Source organism: Manacus vitellinus, unplaced genomic scaffold (assembly GCF_001715985.3).
Source record: "Manacus vitellinus isolate BGI_N305 unplaced genomic scaffold, ASM171598v3 scaffold_4_pilon, whole genome shotgun sequence".
Lineage (NCBI taxonomy): Eukaryota > Metazoa > Chordata > Aves > Passeriformes > Pipridae > Manacus > Manacus vitellinus.
In genome coordinates this window covers 12,023,401-12,048,893 of record NW_021940604.1, presented here as the reverse complement: position 1 = coordinate 12,048,893, position 25,493 = coordinate 12,023,401, and the positions used below count along the sequence as shown (strand labels likewise).

At 37.0% G+C, this 25,493-nt stretch overlaps 1 protein-coding gene across 1 annotated transcript in view; it reads right to left on the bottom strand.

Annotated features, from left to right (window-relative positions):
* Window positions 1-25,493, bottom strand: part of MOXD1 (monooxygenase DBH like 1) — a 50,470-nt gene that overhangs the window by 485 nt on the left and 24,492 nt on the right. Inside the window, exons 5-11 of the mRNA XM_029962735.1 lie at window positions 17,970-18,149; window positions 15,603-15,705; window positions 12,384-12,550; window positions 10,786-10,977; window positions 8,014-8,073; window positions 6,134-6,276; window positions 2,539-2,707 (exon numbers count right to left, since the gene is read on the bottom strand). Coding sequence (XP_029818595.1) covers window positions 2,539-2,707; window positions 6,134-6,276; window positions 8,014-8,073; window positions 10,786-10,977; window positions 12,384-12,550; window positions 15,603-15,705; window positions 17,970-18,149 — 1,014 coding nt within the window. The remainder of the gene's footprint in view (window positions 1-2,538; window positions 2,708-6,133; window positions 6,277-8,013; window positions 8,074-10,785; window positions 10,978-12,383; window positions 12,551-15,602; window positions 15,706-17,969; window positions 18,150-25,493) is intronic.

Sequence of the window (25,493 nt, the reverse complement as noted above, 5' to 3'; positions counted from 1 at the left end):
GTGTGCACATCCTATGTTTTCAGCTCAAGAGCAGCTGTGTACATTGGCATCCTCTCCAGTAAAGCAAGGTTATGCCGTGGTTGGTTGATTTGAGTGACCTTTTTTTGCTTAGTAGAATTGTTTGGTTGGTTTAGTTGGTGTTTTCATCCTTCTGGCAGAAAAAATCAGAAGTTTACAGTGGCACAGTGCTGTAGGGATATAGGATGATATCTGAATATGTTCATTTCTATGTACAAGGCTTACACTTCCATGTACAAAGCAGCTAATTGTGTACACAGTGTTTCACAGAATCACAGACTGACTGAGGTTGGAAGGGATCTCTGGAGGTCTGGAGGATCTAGAGGATCTCTGGTCCTATGTCCCTGCTCAAGCAAGGTTGCATACAGCAGTGTCATGTTTCTATAAACTGAGCGTTTTCCACTTTCCCCTTAGAAGTCAGTGCAATTTTTATTGGGTTGGACATAACTACATGTTTGTTATGGTTTTGATATGCAATTAGAGACATTTGTATGTGCTGCGTGGCTTGCTTTTCCTAAATGTACTCCCTACATATTAAAGAAAATAATCTCTGCAAAAGCAAGCTCCTGGGCACAAATACTTTTGAAAGTCTGAATGTCCACCTGTACAGCGTGTGCTTGCTTTGGGTTTTTTTCCATGTTCAATTGTTCTGCACTGCAGAAAAAAACCCAAACACCTAAATATTGACTTAATCTTAGCAAACACAACACGAAACTAAAACTGATCAAGGGACCATCACTATAGAAGAATGAAGGTATTTTCAACTCAGTTCCTCTGCTTCAATTTTTTTTCAGTCTTTTAACAACTCACGGACTGTTTGGCCATTCACGTTAAATTTATTCTTGATTTTGATGTGAATGGTCATTTTAGTGTAATATCACTAACGAGTGAAGGGAAAGGAAGGAGTCCTAATCTTAGCTTTGATGAATACGCCCTATTCATTTGAAATAGGAAACTATGATTAAAAGGAAGAACTAAGAATACCCAGTTCAGTGAGCTCATTCTTTGACTATGTTTTTTAAGTTGTAAGTGTTGCTCCTTCATCCTGTAAGATAAAGAGGAACAGCATTTTCCAGAAAGTATACCATTAGAAAAAAAGAAAAAACAGCTTATTCCTGCTTGATAAAATTTCTGTCATCATCTTAACTTGTCCTCTGACAAATAATCAGTGAAAGAGCGGATATGCAACTGCTACTGCTCAGTTGTAATGATCAAGAAGTTTAACCAAAACTGGTGAATAATCACGTGCACTGTCAATAACTACTTTTCACACGAGGGCTATGATGGGACAAATACTAGAAAAAACACAAAACCTCTTTGATTACTTATAGTACACAGTATTTCTTGGACATCCCATGGGCAAAACCGTCTAATAGATGTTGGAAAAATCTGAGAACACCACTGCAGGAGGGGCAATTTCTCCACCACCTGAAAAGACTGTGGGACATGCTATGAGACACCACAGGCTTATTTCCAGGGTGAGGAGAATGAGGCAAATGTCCTTTCCTAGGAAGTATTTCATTAGTAGTATCTCCTGTCCGCTCTGGTATACTGGACTGAAATCACCATAGGAAATAAGCCAGTAAAATCAGACCATCTCCCCTTCAGAGTAGAAAATCTCAAAAAGGTAAAAGAGCCTTGAACTTGGAGTCTGTAAAGGAGTTCAAACAAAAATACATATTTTTCATCATTCCTTTCAGGGATGATACTACATGCACTAGCCATTCTTAATGAACACACATCAACACTAATGATGACAGCTTTTCCCAGCAGTCCTAGAAAAATACCAGTAGACATTTGGAATAAATAATAACTTACTGGGCAATTATTTTTTATCTTACAGGCTTTTTTCATCAAGAGAATAGGAAAGGGAAACCTATGGAAGATAAAATCTTACAAAGGTGCACAGGGGAAACAGACAATACAAATGTACTTTCTTTGGCCCAATACTATAGACCATTCTGTGATACAAGACAAACAGAAAAGCAAGAGATATTGGAAGAGTACTCATATAACTCTAGGTTGTCTACATGCCTGAGTTAAGAAAGTAGATTCTTGAGGCTACCTTATGCAGTCAATAAGCTTATGCCTAGAAGGTGACTCAGAGAGGAAACCCGATTTGGGTTTGAACGGGTTTGAATCACCCATCTCAAGACCCTAACATAAGTCCCTGACCATGAAGGCAGCCAAGGAAAAACAGCTTCCTGACTCAGTCACGTAATCCGGACATGTGTGGTTACTCTCTGACCAGTCCCAACCACACTGAAAGACTCCATTCTTCTATTACCGGTCCCAAGTGCTGATCAAAACTCCAATTTTTCTCTTTAAATGCTTCTAGAACTCAAGTTAGGTGAAAGCATTGATAAAACTTTCTCATCATTTGTTATTGTATGTAAATGCAATATAGCCATGTAAACATTCTAAAGATATATAACCAGATATTTATTCATATACAATGAAAGAGACTAAATCACATTTTTTTCACAACATTGTTGCTTCCTTTTCAACACACAGACTTACCGACCATTCTGCATTATCTGTTTTTGAACACCTCACGTTCACAGGTAGTTTAAGAACAAGTTTATTATAGGAGAGACCCTCTGATCTGGACCATTTGAATTTGTTCATTGCATCCATAAAAGATAGGTTTTTATATTGCTTAGGACTCTTGATAATGAAAGGCCAAGTCCTAAAAAAAAATAAAAATAATTACAATTAGATTTTAAAAACCCCAAAACATAAATACTATCAAGTTGGAACTGATGAGGAAAAGCTTTTGGAGAATCTCCTCAGAAAAATAAATGTACTATTACTGTGTACATTATGCATAGCTCACATTCACAGTTAAGTTCTATTCTACTGAAAAGTGAAGCAGTTTCATTGATTTTAACAGACTTAGGACTCTTTAGGACTTGTTGCCAGACGCTTTTAGAAACGAAGGACTTCAAGAGTTACATTGCTGTTCTCTGATCTACAAACTGAATACACAGGTAGTACAAAACAGATCTTCTGCTGTAACTTCTCAAAAAAAAAAACAAAACCAAAAAAAACCCACACCCTCTCTGAGGTTTGGCAGGCCAGGTTGCCAAGAAACATTTGCCATTAGAAAGCTGCTTCCAGATGGTTCTGCCAAGCTCTGGTCATAACTCAGATAATAGGTCAAAACCGAGCCTAACATCACAGGAGTTGCTCTGACATGCATTGGTTGGCAGCAGAGAATAACTGGTTGTGTGGACATTGCCTTTTGGCATGTTCCTACATGCTGGCTGCAAAGGGGTTTTTGGCCAGAGGTGGTATAGAGAGACCTGCTGCACTGCTCTATTGCTCACACGTGGGAATCCTCCCATGAACAAATGGCGACAGTCCCACTCCCCACCAGCCAAAAGTGTGGAAAGGGAAGGAATGAGATTTCTTGTCTTTCATTTAGTAAAGAAAATTTAGTAAAGAAAATTAAAAAATAGTAACAAAGGAAAATTAGGAAAAAATCCAAAAAAAACTAAAGAAAATCTTTTCCATTCTTCCTGCTTTCTCCTTGTATGACTCTACTGGGATGAATGAAAACAATATGGTGGACAGGTCAAGTTCTTAAAAACATAAAATCCAATACAGCTAGTAGAAGAACAAAGGTATTCAAAACTTTATCTAAGTAACCTAATTAATATTTTGGTTGGAGCATGAGTTGTCTTTTCAAAGCACTTTAGATAACACTCTGTCTTATCTTGCAGTAGGCTGTCTCCCATTTGCTTTGGGTAAATTGCCTATGCCAGAGTTCTATGTCCACTATGTTCTTGATGTCCACTCAAACTCTAGGTATTGAGCACATAATTTTAATCAAACACCTATTTGACACTATTGTGGCCCAATTACTTTCATCTGAGCTCCTCGTGATTTAAACCATTGACCAAAAATGTTTTAAAGTGAGCTACGGTGCCTTGCTCCTGCTTCCAGTTTGTCTTCATGTGTAAATTGAGAGAGACTTTAGAGGAGTCAGTGAAGCAATTCTAGTGTTAGACTGATACAAGAGAGATGAGTATCAGGTCACATATCCTTAGGCTGACAGAGCTTAATGAAACAAGAACTGTGGATTAGGTCATAAATACTAGAGGCATTAATAATCTCCTCTTCTAATTACTATTCCATTTGTGGCAGACAGTCTGCATACTTAGTCTATTCAGAACATCCTTATTTCCCCAGGCCAAATGTGCATTTTTTCCTTAAGTACAGTTATCATGAATGAACACTCAAGAGAGCATATATTTGTTAGAATATTTTCTTTCTAAGCTCAGAGAGACTCTTTTAGCTAGGACTAATTTAGAAACTCTGTTCTCTCTGTATTAAAAGAGGTCGCAAATGGAAATAGTGTGGAAAATTAAGTAGACATTCATTGCACCATGCATTCCTTCAAACTCTTCTTTCTTAAATGTAAATTTCAGAACTAAGACCACCAAGCCTGTACATCAAATTATTTTGCAGTAATAGTTTTATATGTTTTGTTAAGATAAACTCTGTAAGGAAAGACAACTTTTAAAATGTAAATGTGGTGACACAATAGTAGTCTATCCATTTGATTTTAAAATCTTGCTATTTCCTTAATTTAGTGTAACCAACAATACAAATTTAATTCACCTTTCACTGCTAATAGTGCATTTTACTTTTTACTGTTTAATTTTTTTTCTGCATTTCATTCATTTGGGAACTTTCCTCTTTTGATTGTTCTCACTGTTTGCAATCACTTCGACTCTTGATCTGCTGTTGAGATGCTTTAATTTTAAGCATTATGAAGGAGACTTAAAACTTGAAATAAACTCTTTGTTGACTTTTATGTATTCAAACAGATTTAACCTGTCTATAATAGACTTCCTCCTATCTCCTAGCAAAATTTAAGTTTTATGTTAGATTCTGGAAATCATTCTTAATGAGTGATATTGTTGTGCAGGTCATTCCATTGACATTAAAAAACAGAAAAGGCAGATCCAACAGCAAACTGGGAAGCATTTCGTTTTCGATGAGAACTGTCACGAAGAAGAACACTTCTATGAATTTACTGGAGAAACTCCAACACTCTATATAAAATTCACCGATTGTTCACTGTTGTTTACTCCAGCAGTCAGCTGCCAGCTGAAGTGCATGGACCGTTATGGTGATTATTATGGAACCTGAGTTGCCTAAATGGTAATGGCCCCCAAACCCCACCATTCACAGAAGGGCTATTTAACATTTGTGGAGTACTGAAGTTGACAGATCTTACAACAAAATAATATTATCCCTTTTGAGCAGAGGAATGGGCCAATAGTCAGATCTTGTGGGTTATTTTGATTAGGAACCAATGTTGATGAATGAGCTAGGGGTTTTTCTTTCTGATATGGATTTACTACTCAAAAATGTGCAGTGTTCTGTTTTCCTCAACAGTAGGAGTCCAAGGCTTGGGAGAGTGTGTCTTTACACAAGATTGCAAGCCCCTGTAGCCAACAGTTCACCTAAAAAGCTCTTTGCTTCTTCTTGGCTAGAATTCTAACACTGCTTTCATGTTTTTCTCTCTACTCACCTTGTACATCAACCTCTGACTCTTCCAAAGCCTTCTTTTACTGGTCCATATCATGGTCCTTATCTACCATTTATCTTTTACTATGGACAATGTAATATTCTCTCAATCCCTTCCCTTCCTTTCTACCTTACAAATTCTTCCCTTTTTGTGCACTTTTGTCAGCAGAATTGCTGACAACAAATCTGCTCAGGGTAATTCAATACTTACGCTCACAAACTCCTTTTTCAAAATTATTTCTCTATATATGAAATGTTGGTATGTTTTAATAAATTGATAGATTTAAAACATTAATATGTAGTCTACAATCATAGATGGTTGGGGTAAAAAAAAAACCCTGATGTGAACAATATAATCTTTTTAAAAGGAGAAACTGCTTTCCTATCAAAAGAAAAAAAAAAAAGGCAGAGTAATTTGGCAGGAAAAATACTTATCAGCACAGCATATTGATCAAAAGAAAGCAGCATGAGTGACCATGTTGCACTACCAGAAAGAAAAGTTGTCTAAAAATTATTCTATAACCCCATAGACAGAAGTAGAGGTGCTACACATATTCATAAACATTTTGCATACCTGACTGGTCTATAGATTTCCTTAACTCCAATGAACTGGAGCTGTTCCATTATATCTGGAATACTCGCACATCGGGTGAGGTTGATTCTTGGGTAATAGAGCAGATATGACAGGCACATTTCATTCCTGGTGCTCAGACCACCCTGAAAATGGGAGTTTTCTTTTAATCAAGGTAGCATTGGAATCCCACAAATGAAATCACTGATTAGCATTTATATGCTAATGAAATGTGTATCAGGAGGCCAACTCAGCAAGTTTATCTTGTATGCTAGGTTATCAAGTAACAAGAAGTTATTACACAATTAATTACAAAATATTTAGCAAGCTCAAGCAATAGCTTCTAAGATAAAAAGACCACAGAAAGAACATCTATGAATAAAATAAGACTCATATTATGTTGAAGAGTACTATCTGAGAAGTTCAGGTTTGCTTTCAGTTGCCTCCAAGGTACTTATATCAACCATGTTTCAGAAAAGGGTTTCAAAGTGGAACAGAGGTAGAAAAAAACCTGGTAAGATAATTGATCTGTTAAATAAGAAATTAAATAAGCATTGCCTAGTAAAATGGAGATTGGGATGGAATATGTATCTCTCTGGACTCTGCTTGTAAGTACTCATGAAGATAAACAGTAAGAAAAAAATCATTTATTTATGCTAACAGACAATGTTGACTCAAGAAAAAATGAGCACTAATTATAAAAGAATTAATTATAGTAACATTTCTAGAAATAGAATCTTAAACACTCTTCCATTGAGTAACATGGGGCAAACAACTACTTTAAAATTAATCTTGGTAAATATGAAGATTATGAGCTACATAATCCTAAATCCTGTGTGGGTACAGTTCCACAAATCTCATGGAATCACAGGAATGGGAATGGAGAAGACAAAACACATGAACCAGGGGCCAAGAACTAGTGTGGTCACCACACAGAAAAACAGGAGAAAACCTCAAACCCCTCCATTCTTGCTATTTTGTTTCTTAATATAACTACTGCATGTGCCTACATGCAAGCCATGATTCAAGGAGAAGTATCCCTGAGCTCACTGGATGCCAGGAACAGTTCTTCCCTGCAGAACAGAAACCCCTCAGGTCTCACCTCCTAGAGGTTTGGAACCAGTCCCTCCCCAGTAAGCAAGATCAGATCCATGTGAAGGCAGCTATATGCCTCCCATAGGCATACTGGGTCTGGCATCACTCTACATTTTTGTAGCCAACTGATACAGTCCAGCTCGTGTGCCAACACCCAAATTTCTTTTACCTCCAAAACCAAGTGGTTGCATCACAATGGCCAGTGCCAACCTCTAAAGCTGCACCTGGGAGACTGCGCTGACGTGTACCAAACCTGAGCTGGACCCCCTTGATGGGGGAAGGGTCCTCGGCTCCTCTTCCCAGTCCAAAGGAACTGCATTCTGCCTGGATTCTACATTAGGCACAAAACTAAACAGTCCAGTAACATCCTGGTCATATCTTAAGTAAAAATCAATACATAAGAACTGGCAATCACAATGTCGGGGAAAAACATGTAGTAAGTCCATTAAAATAATTCATTAGAATTTGCAGAATTTGCATGTAAATACATGTTGTGATGAAAGCATTCCTTATACTTGCAAAGTTTGACTTTTAAAGATTTTTTGTGAGCTGAAGTGCTTATTGTTATAAACTAGTCATATGAATGCCTTATGCTAGAGATAAGACTATGATCACCATCATTCAGAAGATTTTAAAACCTAAGAATCTGTGAAAGGAAAGATAATACATAATTACATGCACACAGGCCTTAACAAGTAAGTTCACTTTTTTAATAATGTTTTATGAAAAAGTTTCTAATCTCCAATATTGTCTGTGTACTTATTTTGATCCACTTAAATATTGCTTACCCATGTCATGCGAATTCGGTCCACAGTATTGTAGTGACATTCTGTGATTAAATTATCTCCCTGGAACACAAAATTTAGAAAGTTTGCAATTTTGAAGCTTATTAACACCAACTTCAGGTAACCACAGACGATAGTGAGCACTTAAGAAATAAACATCAGAGCAGTGGATATGACTTTTTCAAAGAGAAGGGTTAAGTAATTGCCATATGCTAAGGCCTCGGCACTTAGCATTCATATTATCCCAGATTCTCAGGGATACCCCATGGATTTAAATAGAGTCTTATTAAGACTGTTGTCTGCATTTTTTTTAAATAGCAGTGAAGGTGCCCAGTTATCATCCAATTTCTGGAAAATTATATACTAGACGATGCATACAAATGATTCTTGCTCCAAAACTCATCCAGTGCTACTTTACCCAGGCCAGTTTATCCTGCCAACTACAGCAGAAATATTTGGCAAATGAGGAAAAGAAGGTTTTCCACATCACAAAGGCAACTATTTCTCTGCCAAGCCTGGGAGTAGAGGAGTGGCAGGCAAAGACTTCACTTCATTGACAGATATGTATGGGAAAGGCTTAATACTTACCTTCTCAAGTGCATACAATTACCTTTTGGTGTCTTGACAAACTGATCAGCTGTTTGCTAATACCTTTACTCCCTGTACCTAATCAACTACAAATCTCAAAATCACCACGATAACCAAGTGGAAGTTCAAATATTCAAGGACATAGCCAGACACCAAAAACCTGGTATTTTTGTCAACTTCATGTCACAAGGTTGCCAAATATTTGTTTGGTTTGGTTTATTTTTCTTGTATCATCATCTTCCCTTATCACCCATTATACTTCCCTGAAAAAAATCAGATCACCCTTTAAAGGCTTAGATTTTCTCCTTTCCTGAAGTCTGTCTCATCACCAGATAAATGCCAGCAGAGTCTGTACTCCAGACCGCTGGAAGAAGGTGTGTCAGCTTCATGTCAGCCAAATGGAGATGGAGGTTTCTGAAGCAGCATGAACTGGCATTGCTTCACTACTTCCAGCAGGAATATGCTGGTTCCCACCAGAAAGATCTATGGCTTTCATTAGGTTACGGACCGTATAAGGTTCACTAAAAGTGTTCCTTTTGTGATATTTGATCTCTTGCTTCTAAACGGAGAAGAGTGTGTGAGCACGTGAAGAAAGCAAATAAACTGGACTCCACAAGCTAAAAGAAGGATACACCCTTGGAAGAGCTTCTGTAAAGTGAGAATAAGTAGAACTTACTTGAAAAATTATATTATTATTAGTTAATTGATTAGACTGTTATCTGAATTACACCAGATGATGTGTGCAAAGCTGCATTGGTAGTTTTGCATAAGATAAAAGCAAAGAAAGGCCTGAAAAAAGGCTTTCGACTCAAGGTGGGGTTTTTTTCATGTTGCTGATAGTATCAGATACCTTTTTTAGTCTTTCTGCTGTCTACTCCCTTATGTTCTTGAATTGTAAGAGGCCTTCCTCTATAATCTGCATGGATTTTCTTAAAAATATTACAAGCTTTCTCTGCAAACCTGTCATCCTCTGCCAGCCCTCTTCCTAAACCTTTCAACACTTCTTTCCTCAAGGAGGTAACATCAGTTTGTCTTTGAAGTCCCTGTAGAGTACAAGCAGTTTGACTTCAAAGAGTAAATGCTGCACTTGAACATCCAGGTTTTGCTGTAGAAATTAAACTAGAAATTTAGCATTTTAGCTTCTTGCCTTTAAAGTACAAATATCAAAGTATCCCAGTGTGGGAGAAGAGACAGAAGAGACAAAGAAACTTGAAAAGAAGTCTGGAAGTTTAAAACCATGGGGCTCCTGACCATACTTGAAGTTCAATGATTTCATTGGTCTTTTCTGACATTTTGTGTCTGATCGATTCTATTAAGTAACAGGCTTGTTCCCATGTACCAGGATAAGCTTCTCTGCTGGCCAGATCTGGAGCACCCAGAGTGTGCAGCACTAAACTTTCTGTCTTCAGGCCAAAACATCAAAAAATACGCTGGCTGGAACTAATAAAAGATGAGTGAATAATTTTTAAATGAATGACTCACACAAAAAACCCAGACTCTTTTCATGTGATATCTATGGATAGCTACTGCTTAATAAGATAACTGTAGCTGGAAATTTTCTATAAGTTATGTTACACTATTTTCACAAGCAGAATAGATAGAGTTGTATGATTTCTTTTTCAAAAGGGTTGTGTTTACAAGTAAAACCTCAGGCGGAAGATAAGTATGGAGCTTTCCTTCCAACAACAACAAAAAATGTGAAGCAAACAGAAGATATGGCTGATTTGTAGACATGTTTGCAAGGCTGGACATTTGCTGTGTGAAAAAACTGACGATGTGCTACTTGGTTCCAACAGCTCTGTAAAGCCATGCATTGACATTTCCATTATTCGTCTTGCTGGATGCACAAAGATGGCACAGCCAGGCACATGTGGGATTTGGTAATCTGCTTTGCTCAAACATTTGTGATAGTAAAGTTCAAATCAAGTAATTGTGGATATCAAACATACTCAAAGAATAGCTTGAATTGATGGACCAAGCCAGTTCTGTGGTGAATTGTGTGGACACTCCTGAGATAACGAAATTTTAATGCATTAGTCTGCGATAAGTGGAAAAACTAACAAAACATTCAAAAATTCTATGATGCAATGGTAAGAAATTTCATAGCAAAATTAATCCTACATGTGAAAAAATGTTAGGCACATGATCTCTTAAAGAGTTTAAGGGAAAGAATGAAGTGTGTCGTACTGGCAAGATGGTTCTTTCTTCTTTCAGATACTGAAACTCCTGGAAGTTGAAGTCAAACTCATCATCATAAGCAAGCAGCTTCTGCTCCTCGCCATTATGGAAGTGGCGCATCCTGATAGCTCTGCCAGCAAGATGTGCATGAAGAAGGACTGCAAACACTTGAATCCCAGTAGGTCTCTCAGCACCTAGAGCCTGGCCAAGGGAAACCACTATTAGTGTGTCCAAATGCAAGGTAATGTCATGTAATGTAATGTACAGAGTGAAAATATATTAATTAATGCATTTTGCATTCATGCAGTTTACTGCAAAATGTAGTCTAGACTGAAACCAAACCTGTATGTGAAATTAAGGTTGTATACACACAAAAAAAAGGCTAGATTTTTTCTGTAATTATTTTTTACAAAAAACCCATGGTTTTACTCTTAGTACATACATTTTTTTAATGAAAATCAACTAGACTGCAAATAATTCTTAACAGTTTAAGACTTCCAAGGGAATCATACTATAAAACCTGCACATTATTTTAGTGCTAATGGCTGATACTGGAGAATGTGGATTTTTATTGTGAAAAACAATTTCTCTGTAGTTATGAATGATGTTGTCATCAATACCGTGCCAAGAGATGCACTTAAAATTGAGAGGCTGTAATAATAATATGCTCTATTTCCCATCTTCAAGTGAACTGGTAGTGAAATACTGTAAGTTCACATCTGAAATTTTTTGCAGGTCAAGAACATTTGAAAATTAACTTTTCCAAATTGATACAAATCTGATCTCACTCCCATTTAGATCTACTGATCTAAACTTCCAGTATGCTCAACTTTGGTTCTTGTTCAGAGCTTAAGGTAGAAATAGTCTCTTATTGCAGTACCTTTCAAGAACAGCCCTAGGGTCAGAAACCTCATGAAATAGATTACTCAAGTGTTTTAAGGCTGAAAAATGCTAGGAGAATATGCAATATTTAACACCTCCAAGAAGAAATCTAAATTCTGTGTCTAATTTGGCCTTCATAGTAAACTAAGTTCTTGATTCAACCTTTCCTCATAAAGGACAAAGTATATGAGAATCAACCATGATACATTAATCACAGATCTTGGACAATGCTTCCATTACCTGTAGAGATATTTAAGTTATCTTAATGAAACCAAGTATTTAATAAATGCATAAATGTACTTTGGGCCATACAACAAAACCTGGTCAGGTCTTTATTTTCTGTGGTTGGTCTAAGAATACCTTTCAGGCTTTACCTCATCATTAGGAGCCTTTTGCACATGCACAGGTCTGAATTAGTCTCAACATTTTTTCTGGGCTAGCTATTCCAAGTTATTAATAGCTTTGCCATGGAAAGCAGTGTATGCTTATATATTCAACACAAAATTAAAACATTGCAAGCACTGTGTCATCCAGTATTGCTCATGTAAGTAAAGCAGCCCAAACACTGAGCAGTCTTAAGACCCATTTCAAAAAGACTCAGCATTTTGGAGGGCAACATGTAGTACCAGATGCCTTTGCTCACATCAATCTTCCCAAGAAGTTAAAGTGACTCTCTAAAACTATTTCTATGAAGGAAAACCAATGGATTTAGGCAGGGGTCATACCTCTTCCAGGCATTCCAGCGTGCAGTGACCCTCTGACACAAATTCGGGCATGCCTGGTGGGATATTGTGGAAGAGGCTGACCCAAAGACCAGCTTCAATAACTCCAGCATCATATTTCCTTAAAACTGGAGTATAAATTAGCCTCAGACCAGAGTTATCTATCAAGCCTGCAACAAAAGAACACAGTGAGCCATGGCTATAAATCTGTATTTCAAACACAAAAAAACCAAAACCAAATTGTTTCACATTTTTCATGCTATGTCCTAAGTTTTTTACATGAAAATCGAGAAATCAACCTCAATAACCTGGAAATGAGTTCAAACTGTATTCAGGAAGTAATAAATAGGGGCAGTCCACAGGACAGTTTTTAAGCACAGTATCTTGTTCTCTTTGGTGTTTAGATGAGAAGGAAAAATATGTACTCTCTGTAGCCCTCCTGTCCCTTCCACTGAGATATTCAACACGGATTTCAGGGAAAAGAAGATAAATCACAGACAGAAGAAACAATACAAGGAAATAATAAGACCTCAAAAGGTTCCGTGTATGATTTTCATATTAAATATTTAAAGCAAAGCTTAAAACTTTTGTGTTTTATATTCTTAAAAATTATCTTCTGCTTATGAATGTTATCTATTTCTTTGCCTGGAGTCCTAGCATTAATTATACTTTCCTTTGCTTAGGATTGCCTGTTACATTACAGCATACCTCAAATGACAAAATATGCCCCTTTTACAATCTCTCAAATTAAGAGAGCATCAACTAAACATGAACATTTGCTTACTAAATCCCAAACCTGTACATAACACCAGTACCTTGAGTGAGGCAGACAAGAGAATTACAGGGTATTTTAATGCTGCACTGTCTCAAGAACTTCTCTTGACTTCAAAAATTAGTTTGAAGAACCAAAACCTGCTGTGAAGAGGATGAGTTTTTAACAGTCAAAAAGATATAGTCTATTTTGTTCACCTACATATGTTTAGCCATATGTTTGTTTGTGTAACAATTATGTTACCTTCATCATCTAAATGCTTATAATTATTAGTCATTCATATTAATTGAGATACACACAAAAAAGATTAATTTGTATTTGCACAACTGCTACATTCTGGTAGTTCACTTTTTCTTTGTATTTATGAATAATCGCTGAAATAATTTCAAATTTGAAAATTAAAAATGCAAAAGGGTATCAAGTATCTCAGAGAAGGTAAGAGGCTTCCTAGTGACCTATATTAGTCTTCTAAAAAACAGACATAGCAGTGCCTGAAGCCAAATTTTACACCAATATGATATTACAGTCTATTTTAAGATAAGCAAATAGCAGAGGGACACAGCAGAGACTGTTACCCAGTCACTAAAATATCTAAGATGGAGTACTGTATATAATTATTAAGGAACAAAGAATATGAACTGTGTATAGCCAATTAAAAATGGTAATCAACCATTCTGCAATACATGAATCATGACATTTATGGTGATATATCCTATCCCACAACATCACAACTTTAGTATCTGGGAATCCAAACTCGCTCCCTTCCTGGAGCTATTCATGAAATCTCATCAACTTGGATTTTTCCTTTGTGGAATTTCCCCCTCAAACTGGTTGCTAACATCTAAATGTCAGACACTTTTATGGTCTGTCAGAGTTTCTGATAAACAATCTGAAAAGAGGCCATCTTTCAAATGAAAAGTGAAGTTAAGGACTACAAAATCAGAAACATCCACATTAAATTAAAAATGTTTGAACTGCTCCTGACTGGGAGCCAGCAGTGACTGCCAATCTGAGTCGATCAGGAAAACGTTACCCCAGGTCACAAAGTGAGGGAAACAGTGCAGCCTTTCACCATGAGACCCAGGCTGGGGTAACACAGATGACAGAGTACAAAACTGAAGGTCACCCAGTGGTGAGTTTGGTGTTATGTCAGGAGAATTCTTTTGTCCCCATGTGAAGCAGACAGAGCACTCAGGTGTATGCTCTCACAGTCCTGGCACAACTTTATACTGTGTATTTTGCCAGGGAGGAGGAGATGCAGGACCTGGATTACAGGCACCCTTCCCTGCCTACACTGAATTTTTCCAGGTCTTCAGTGAGATCCTGTGTTCACCTGGGAGTGTCCCTGCAATTGTCCACACTGTTTGAAAAGGAAACAAAACATTATTGATTTCCAGCTTCTGTATATGCCACCTGAACTAAACCAATGCTGTCATAAAGCACAGTCAATTAAAACAAAATGATAAATTTAGGGACACAACCAAATCAGACACAGTTTTTCCATATGCGACTTCTGAGGCTTGCAGGTAACATTTGATGGAAAAGCATACAATATCAAGGATGCAAACAAAGTTTATTGTATCCCATGCAAATGTGTATGCTAAAAGGACAGAGTCTGTCACTAAATAAATTAAAAAAATGATAGTTAATTTAGAACAACATGAAGGGGGGAAATGACAGTAAGACAGAACACAATAACCCACATAGTGGATTTTATTTTAAAACACAGGGGTGTAAAGAAAGGCCAGTACACTATGCTGTATTGGATTTTACTCAGTTCATGTATAAAAATCACCAGAATATTCTCAGGTACAGTAGCTAACAAACTTCTGCTTCAGAACAAAAAATATCTTTTCCAAAGACAGCTTCAAAGTTCCCCTGATTTTCTGAAGTTCATTGGTTTCTTCCTTTTACTTCTTCTAAATAAAATTTACTTTCAGGAGGAACGTTTAAAAAACACTGTTATAAATTTAAAGTTTATCTTATAAGACAAACTGCTTTTACCCAGTGAATGGTCTAGCAATCTGAGTCTGTACTTCAACTTCAGAGACTGCCCACAGTTCAGGTAGATTTAAAAAAAAAAAACTATAAAAATTAATAAAAGGATCATTTCCTGTGTTGCTGCCTCACAGTTTGAGTGCTATACTGCTTGTTTTCATTCTGATTGGATTTCCCAGCAAACGGAGAGAGAGATAATAAGAAGAATGTAGTGATAAAAGGAGATTTATTCACCTGGTCCCCAATTTCTTGTATACCTGAATCTCTCACTGACTTTGGCTTAAACTTTTGAGAGCAGTGAGAAAAACACTGTGAATCACTTTTTCCTGTGATCAGGAAAAAGTAAGCCGTGGCTTTGTATTTGCTCTGTTCGCCACGCAATGCAGTGATGAGCACTTGTGCCTAGTACATTTTCCAATGTTGCATGTTTTAAAGACTGTGAGGCTACAAACCTTCTGTGTATGATGGATTGTCATAATGCACCTCCATAAGAACGAACAGAGGGTCAGATGCTGTGCCAATGGATAAGCCAACATGTGGAGGGTAGGTGAAGCCCTGGAAATCAATACATGCATACAGAGTTCAGGTATTTTTGCCACAGTTAAGAGTTAATTTCTCTTTATAAATACAGTGACTTCTTTTTGCAATGATATGATCATATTAATGATAAAATTTACAAAGGTAACTTCTTTTACAGCTTTGTGAACATGAAAATTTGATATAATATAGTTATTATATGCTCAGTACACTAAATAATTCTATCAGTGTAAAATAGCAGATCCCATGATAGCTAGAGGACAAAGCTCTGAGCAAACAAGTCTGACCTCACTGCTTTGAGTAGGAGGCTGGACTAGAGACTTCCTGAGGTGCCTTCCAATCTGCATTATCCTGTGATCTTATGATTATTTATTCTGTATTTATTGTTTGAGAAGAAAAGGAAAATTTCATTTTAAATGTATAAACATTGCATCATCAAACACTTAGCCTGACAATAAAACCCTTATGAAAAAGTGAATCAACATTTTAAATGTTCCCAGTTTCTACGAGCAGCAATTTCCAGGGAACACTGAGACTGCATGTAATTAACTTGTTTTTCCTGCACAAATCACTGTATTCTAAGTAAAATTATTTGAACAATAAAGATGATCTTCATGGCTGCATTTACATTAGCAAGTCAATATTGCAAAAGAAGTAGTTTCTGTACCTTGCTACAGCTTGTGCTGGACCCACTGCCCCCAAATGATGCTCCTTTGGACAAGCTCTGGTCAGCCCCCATGCACTGAACCTCATTTATTGCTAGAAGGTGCTGGGTTCACCCCTGCACATTCAGTTTAAGTTCATTCCAAAGGGGATTGTGAAAATTCTCAAACCACTCATGATGATAAAAAGAGCTTGCTGAGTGGGAATAACTGGGAGATTTACTTCAGAAGCTCACTCCTGAATCAAACCAAAATGCCAGTATCTCCTAAATGAACTCATTTACCAAACTCACTGTAACAGGAATTAATCTGCAACATTTTATAGTATATAGCTAATATTTTAATATGAAATTTGAGATTCTAACTTTCTGAAATGCGCAATTTGAGATTCCAACTTTCCGATGCTTGATGGACATTAATGAATTAATTGTAATATATAGTAAAAAATATTATCACCTTCATTCGATGTAAGGGTAAACTGAAGTTAATGAAGTGGGTACTAGGTTAAACCTGGATGTACCCCAGATCTGTCAGATTCCTCTCTACCAATCTTTAACATCAGGATCATCCTTGCAAAAGCCTCCATAGTGCTTGTTAAATGATAACTTATTTATATGAGTTTTTAATTTCACTTAGATTAAGATACTCTAAAGTACAAAGACTAGGTCAGAGCATAGCTGGTGGCAAAAATGCTCAAAGCATATGTCAGGGATAATGCTCATAGTGGATTAAATTTCTTTTGATGAGTCCACGTAACAGCTCTGGCTTCCTCGCACTGCAGCACTCGCAGATAGTTTTGGACTGCAGGCTGGCAAATGAAGGCTTCAGAAACTATCATCACCCCAGTGCCTCTCTGTGCCTACACCATCATTTGTGTGGGCACACAGTGAATCACGGGGGTAAAGGGGTGGAATTCTTTTGGCAGTAATGGTGCATTATGTCAGCTGAAAGCATTAACTGGAGCTTAAATTGACATATGAAATAAGCTGAAAACACAGCCTGAGGTGAACATGGCAATCAGAGCCTGTATTTTCTGTAGATATGCCCCCTCTGACGTGAGCAAAGTGGTCCTTGTGTTGGCTCAGCACTGACACAGGGTCTCTCCTACACTGAAATGATGTCTTCTGGGGCTGTGTAGGAAACTTCAGAATGATATGCCTGAATGGAGCAACAATGAAACCAGGTCCTGGTGAGGCACATAACTAATTAAATCTATTTGGAAAGTCCTGTGTCTGTGTCTTTTACAAAGTCACCTACAGACACTGTTTTCCTTTCTGTTATTCTCCACAGGTAGCTGGTCATTGCTGGAGGCAGTGTGTTTTCATACCCGATAGGACAAGCTGATACAGTGATAGATTTCCATGCTCCAAAGCTCCCCTACGGCATCTATACTATTTTTGTTACTTTTGACTTGTCACTCAGGATCACCATTGCATTGCATACTTAAAAGGCCAATAAGAGTTTGAGGACTTACTGATGAGGCATTTAGGGATTGTGATTGTGTATCCTTAAAAACAGACAGATAAAGTAATCTCTAATATACTAGGAAGAAACTTCATTATGATACACCCCCTTGTAAAGTCCCATTGATGAACCATGTTAGACAGACATTCATCTTACCTCTCCTCCAATGGCCCAGGCAAAAATTACTGTCTCACATGTGAGAAAAGAGTCTGGCATGTTGGGGTGGTAACATTCATGCCCATAGTCCAGCACACTGTCATTCAAATTGCTGCTGCATTGGTAAAGCAGGATATGGTGCACCAGATTCTCATGGCCTTTCTGGATCAATGGCTCAACCTGTCAAGGTTAAAATGAAAAGGAAAAGGAAAAAAGAAAACATATCTCAATGTGACTATTTTAATGCAGGTATGAAGACGGATATAAAAATTATGTAATACATTTATTTTAAAAGAGAAGACTTGATGTTATATTGTAGTTATGTTGAGATGTACTTTCAGCACTCTGCAAACTCAAGAAATGAAGTTGCCAAAAATTTCATTTTGCCCAAGTGCATTAGTGGGGAACGGAAATAAATACTACATCTTGACAAAACCTCTGTTACCACCTTTCTTGTTCTCTCTTCTCTCATCCCAGTCTTGCACTGTCACTTGTCTTTCTTCCTGCCCAGTCTTGTTTAGCAACATTCCAGCATGAAGGGGATATAAACCAGCTAAAAGTCTGAACCAGCTTGGTGTCTGAACGAGTCAGAGCTTTTCACCCCTGTTTCTACCTCTTTTGTAGTATTTCAAATTACAGCTGCCCTTAGATTCTGTGTATCTAGGGTGAGCCTAGAGGTATAGCCCACATTCTTCAGCAACTCAAAATGGACTTTACAATTTTTTTGACATGTACGAGAAATCAGAATTATTTTAAAATCTGCTCAGTTGTAAAGACTTTATTAACATGAAGTCATTCTTGAGAGGTTGGGTGTTTCAGCCTGTTTACAGCAGTGATGAGCTGGAGGGCTCTCAGTGGTGCCCGAGTGCCCCCAGTACAATTAAATCACCAGACTTCAGGGTAGGCTGAAATTATTTAATTCCCGTATAAGTGTTCACTCTCTATTTGGATGGATGATGTTAAATCATCTCTGTCAGAGATGATGTCCCTGGGGCAAACATGAATACTTTTGAAAAAAATTATTTTGCTTTTCAGAAAGATCATATTCCACAAAATATCAGCATATAGAGGACAGTATTAAAATGAAAGGATTTTTCCCCTTGCCTTTGCTTTCAAAGATTTCATCACATTCTATCATATCTACCTTCAAACTGAATAAAATAAAGATTAATATTTTTACAAGAAAAGTCAAGCTTTGGCAATGCAACTCTTAAGACACAGGGTGCCATGCAGTATTGCCTCAATATCACTGAACCAATGAATCACTGAATAGTTGCAGTAGGAAGGGACCTTTGGAGGTCATCTAGTCCAACCCCCTGCCAAGGCAGGGTCACCTAGAGCATCAGGAGAGAGAAGGTTATTTTAAACAGGAAAAGAATGTATATACATCGTAAATTTACATCCATTTTATTTTGTAAGCACATTCATGTGCTGCCAGAGGACCAGAACACAGTAAGCAGGAACAGTTTATTACATTATTAAAATATTGTCAACACAATTTATCTCTCTGCATTTCATTCAAAAAACTAAATCAATTGCAAAAGAGGAAGGGCGATAAGAAGCAGCCAGAGCCTGTGTGTATCAAGACCAGCCTTGTAGGTATGAATCCACAAAGTACCAAGTCCAAATGATGCTGAGTACCTGCATGTACATTCAAGAAGTGCACAACCCACTTCACTGGGCTTAGAAATTAATGGAAGGATGCCAATTTAATTGGATGCCCCACAGTTTTGTTCTGGAGGTAAGATTGAAATACTTCATAGGAGATCATCTGAACTGTTCACTGTTCTCAGTAATCCTCCCATCATCATGCATTACTGTACTGCACTATGGAAGTAAAAGGTATTTTTGAAGGAGATAAGAGTCAGTTTTCCCATTAAATAAGAATTCAATCCCAAATATATCAGATCGAATGACAAAGATTCAGAAATTCATTTCAGCTTGATGTTTCTTCTTCCCTCTGCCCCATCATATACCTGCATATTTATCCAAATACTACAGAAGAAAAATGGCCTTGTAACACGTCAGCTTATACATTAAATAGCAGGATATATGTCAAGAATTCTGAAGTTCCACATAATGTATAGGTTAGTAAAAGAAATGGTCATGGGAATATTATCCCTGTATCTACCAAGAAAAAGGAGTACTTTTGTCCCAACATGTGACATTTCTGCCTGCTGCTACAAGATCCCACTGCATGCTGTGCTTACAATCACTACTTCAAAACCAGCTTCCTCTCAAAACAATGGGATATCACCAAAATTAGAAACTCACATCCTGTCATCATTTTTTAGTGTCAGTTACCTAAATAATAACAGCACTTCAAAAAACAGTTTTGTTCAGTTTTCTTAAATGAGGAAAAGAAAAAGGAAGCTAAAACAAAATAAATCCTTAAACATACTTCTATTGCATCTTGTAGGATAACTTATATTGTTCAGATGCAGAAATAAGTCATGAAGAACAGCAGTGAAGTTATGCTTTTTACACGTTTTTATTACAACTCGGTTGAAGAGGTCTTTCTCTTTCTGTTTTTAAACAAGTTTTTAAAAAGAAAATATTAGGAGTGGTCAAAATTCTATTAAAAAACATCTTCAGAAAATCTCATTAATCATGAATTATTCAGAAATGTATGGAGATATTTTAATGGCCAGCTTACTAAGGGTCACATCATTATTTCTCATTGAAATGAGAGAAGAAAGAGGACCAGACCTCTTAGGTATGTTGAGCTCCCCTTCTCTGATCCGATGAATAGCTAACTGTATTTATTTACTAGAATAACTTCAGCAGAGAAAAAACCTAAAAACTATGATTTCTTACTCTATTGTAGTGATTAACTGGAGTAGGGATTTAAATGTGCCATTCTACATCCCAGGTGAGTGCTGCCTCTTTACACAGCTATTTGTTATTTTGGCTCATAGAATAAGTTGGTTATTTAGGCTGCCTCACACTTCCTCTCTCACTTTCCACAAAGAGCATCTGTACAGATTACTTTGCTCCAAGCTGAAAAGAAATTCCAAAATGTCATTTTTTTCTCAAATAAACAAAATTCTTGTTCTCTGGCCAGCCTTACAAATAATGATGAACAACAATGATGTTTGTCAAATTGGGGGCCAAATTCAGAAAATCACTTGTGTTTAGAAGTGCACATAAGTAGTCCCAGGTGTAAAATCAGTTGTTAAAGCAGGTATCTACAATTAAATATCTAGATCAGGGTGGCCTGATTTCCAGAGCACTTGCAGCCTCAGTAAATGACAACACAATTTGCAGTTACAATTTGTGCAACTTTAAGAATACTTGCGAAAAGATAATAATTTGATATGGCACATTAGGGAAAAGGAGTGAAATACAGAAAAATAGTGATTAAAAATAGGTATGGTACATAATAGTCATTAAACTCTGCAGATTTAAGTGAACAGTTAATTTTTCTTTGGATTTTATTTATACATAGCCTTGTTTGCTCTGCTCTCTTACAACAAGGGACTCTCAAATGACATTTTCAGTCAAGTAATTAGATAATCAGTGATTGAGTAGTTTAGATGGTTGCAGTGAAAATGGGAATCCACTTTTCATTTTCAATAATTATGAAGAAACCTGACTTTGAAACGTAGTTCCTTCTCTTGTCCTTGTGAATTCCTATCCACCTCTTGTTAGCCAAGGCAACCAAGAAAAAAGCTGACAGGAGACTAAAAAGGAATATGCATGTAACTACCTATTTTCCCCATTTTACCTCATTCTTTGAGGCTCCTCTGTGGTGTTTTCCCTGTTGCTGACATGCAAGGAAGACCCAGCTGTCAGGGTTCATCTCTTTGCCATGTTGTGAATAAGCCTGCAGAGATACTGCACCAACGGGCACCTCGGTGACTTCTTCCCCTGCAGGCAAAGTGCATTTTCTGCTTGACATTTCCTAACTGCCAGAGGCATGGAGAACAAAAGCCCCATATTCATGCTACATTAAAATGCCCAACATGTTTGGGATTGCAAAACATAAATGCATGCAACAAGACACCATCTCTCCTGTTTTTCATGAAACCTGTGGTAAGAAGCTCATGGTTTATTATTCATGATGACTTGCTTTCTGCATCTTCCTCTATCTTCTTTTGAAAGCCTGGGAAAAAGGTCTTTCTATCTGAGCACACTCACATATATGAACCTATCTGACTCCCACTAACAGCGGCAAAACATAATAGAGGTACTATAATCCTGCACCACTCCAAATCAGAGCTTTCAAAGGAGGTATTTAAAATACACCATATTCAAATATAAATGAAGACACTACCTTCTGCAACCAAAAGTAGAGGTTTCAGTTATGGTGCTTGGTTGACATGACCTGTGTTCATCGGACAGGTTGAGAAGTTTTGCAGAGCTCCTTTCATGGTACTGAATCTCTTAACACTTCTGAAAACACTGACTTTCAAAAACTATAAATTAAAAAATTTTCAAGTCATTATAATGTTAAACCAGATAAGATGTGTGCTGTCTACCTGTTATTTTAACAGAAGCCCTATTCTAGTCAACAGGCTGACATCACATGAACAAAGAGAAGGTTTATATCTTCCAGGGCCAAGTTACTCATCTTCAATTTTTCTTCCTCTCTTCTCTATTTCATAGAATCAATCACAGAATCACAGAATCAGCCAGGTTGGAAAAGACCTCCAAGACCATCAAGTCCAACCCTTGATCCAACACCACCGTGGTTACTATTATTCCTTATCTATTATCCCTTTTATCCTATTATCCCTTTACCTATTGCACAAACTGAACCTGTCATATGTTGTTTCTGTTTTTTTTTCCTTAAAAAAAAAAATCAAAATTTTAATATAACAGTGGCTTGCATCTCAAGCAGGGTCAAGATACTAATGTGTTATGTATTAAACAGGATGAAAATTAAAAGACCTCAAGTGGTCCAAGAAGTTAGATTTTCTAAAAGGAAAAAAAATATCTCCAGAAACCTGGAAGACTTTCTTGCTTATTCCTGGTTTTCTCCTTTTTTATTTGCTCTGTTTTATCTGATGCTAACAGCTGTGGTTTGTTCTTCATACCTGTTCGTGCAGACGATGAAAGTTAGCAAAATATATCCATAGTCTCACCGTAGTATCCCTATTTAGAAAATATAGCCCACTGAATGTCAGAAAAAAAAACACCTGAATTTATTTTTAGATATGAAAATGACAACAGGTTTTTGATCTTTTTGAAGTGATGATTCTACACTGAAAAGCATGACTTTTTTTTCTGGCTCAAAAATGTAGCTTCAACTTAATCTTATATTTTAAAGACATATGGGATTGCATACTGCCATATAAATGACTCTGAATAAGGCCACAGCCTTACATCACACCTCATGTACGTAGTCAGTGGTGACACAGGGAAGAAAATGCAATTAGTTTGTCTCAAAATGGACACTAAAAATTTGACATATTTTTGTCCTGCTACTGTTGCATCTAGAAGAGTTTCTAGCCTGTGGTTGGTTCATTTATGTGTATGAGCTTTCCATGTCTCTGATTAACTCAGACCAAAAAGTGATGGCTGTGAAACTGAATACTGGCTGAGTTTAGTTGAGAGAATTTTTGCAGCAGAAAACTAAGTTATAGGCTTTCTATACTCCTCATCAGGAAGAACTATTATATTCTTACTGATTACTTTGGTCCTTGTACTGCTGTAAATTTGTACCATGTGCATGCATTGAAAAATTATCTGACTTGGAAAATTTCTTCAAAGGTTGACACAATTTCTTCTTATTAGATTCATCAAGATTTTTTCTGATTTTTTTTCAGAAGTGTAATTGTGAAATGATCAAATATTTATCTAAAACATCTCCTTTAAGGTTTTAGATTTCTCTTCAGAAAAGCAAATACTTAGTTGGCTTTATAAAGTTGGGTCTTTTTCAGCAAAAAACCCCTCCATGTATTCCAGAAAAAAAACCCTCAGTAATATGGTTTTATTTTCTTATAAATGTTCTGAAAGAAAACCACCAGCCATTTGCTGCCTAACACTTGCACACAACCCAGAAATGTGCTGAGCAAAAACTCAAGAGCTGGAAACATGCCTCTCAGCTGGGGTAGATGTTTAAGTCCATGACTCCAGGGCAGAACAGGGTTTTAACCCTAACAACACAACAACTAGTTCATGTCAGTAAAAAATCCTGTCTATGCCAGTGTCACATCTGGGACGCTAATCTGCTGGAGACTTTCAGCCCAGAGTTAAGGCATTCCAGGGTCAGCAGAGACCACCCTCCCCATGCCTCCATCCTACCCTGTCTGTCAGAAAGCATTAAATAATTACCACAGAATAGACAGAGCTGAAGGAGACAGTTCCAATGCTCAACTGGCTGCAGTCTAGCATGGACTAACTGCTGTAATGTTTCCTGAGATCAGCAGTATCATTTCCATGTACACAGCTAAGTGCCCATTTCTGTTTTCCTCCCTGTACAATCCAGGTCTTAAATTCAGTCATCACTACTGAAAAATCCCTTTAAATCCCTCTCTATTCCAAGTGCTTCTGAGTTAAGTAAGTGGCCCTTACTTAGAAAGGTGTATATTTTGTTGAGTTAGGAGGCAGAGTAAAGCCACTGCTTCTTGTTGATTCATAGTCATCTGAGATGATGTACAACTGATGTACATCAGGAAGCATCACTGCTTGATGTGAATTGTCCTTCAAAGGTAAAAGTGTTCACTCCAATTTTTTTCATACATATTTTTCAAATCCTCCAGCTGAAGGAAAATATAACCTGTGTAGTTAGTGACAGCTCTTGATTTTTGTATTTTAAAAAAAAAGAGATGTGGATGAGAGAAAGGCGTAGGCAACAGCGATATCCCCAAAGTTGATCTTATCATGTGATTACATAAGGTTTCCCTGGAGGATGGAAATTTTCCAGACCAAGACTTCCATGCAACTTAAGGTATTGAAATTCGTACGATTTGTACTTAATATATTTGGGTTGGGTTTTTTTCCAAAGTGAGATTCAAATACCAGACATAATCCTAAATTGAAATAGCAGTGCTAACTTAATTGATTGATTGATTGGTTGATTTAAGCTATATTACTGGCATTTCTGTTCAACTGGTTTTGAGTACACTTTAAAACGCAGAACAAAAATCCTAACATCACTGTGGAGGAAAAGTCCTTACCACGTAAATAGAAAACTTTATTCAAAGCAGATATTTCCTGTTCTTGATCTAAAGAAAGAATTTTTTAACTCAGTAACTGCATTGTTCAATGAAGGCTCTTATTTAAGTTAAGTTTTATTAGTATATGGCATAAAGAAGTAATTAACATACCTCTGTTTAAAGCTGGAGAATAGTTATTGGAAAAGAATATGTACTTTCAGGTAAAAGGTAATTGTTGATGTACTGCTAGCTGAAAGAGGAGGCCATTTATCTAAATTTACACAAATCTGTCTATTCCCACATAGTATTTCTAATGATTACACTCTACATCCAGAATTTTGCAAGTCAGTGTGCAGAATACCTTAAATATTTTAATTAGGAAAGAGGAATAAAAAACCACAATAAACAATAATCCCAAACA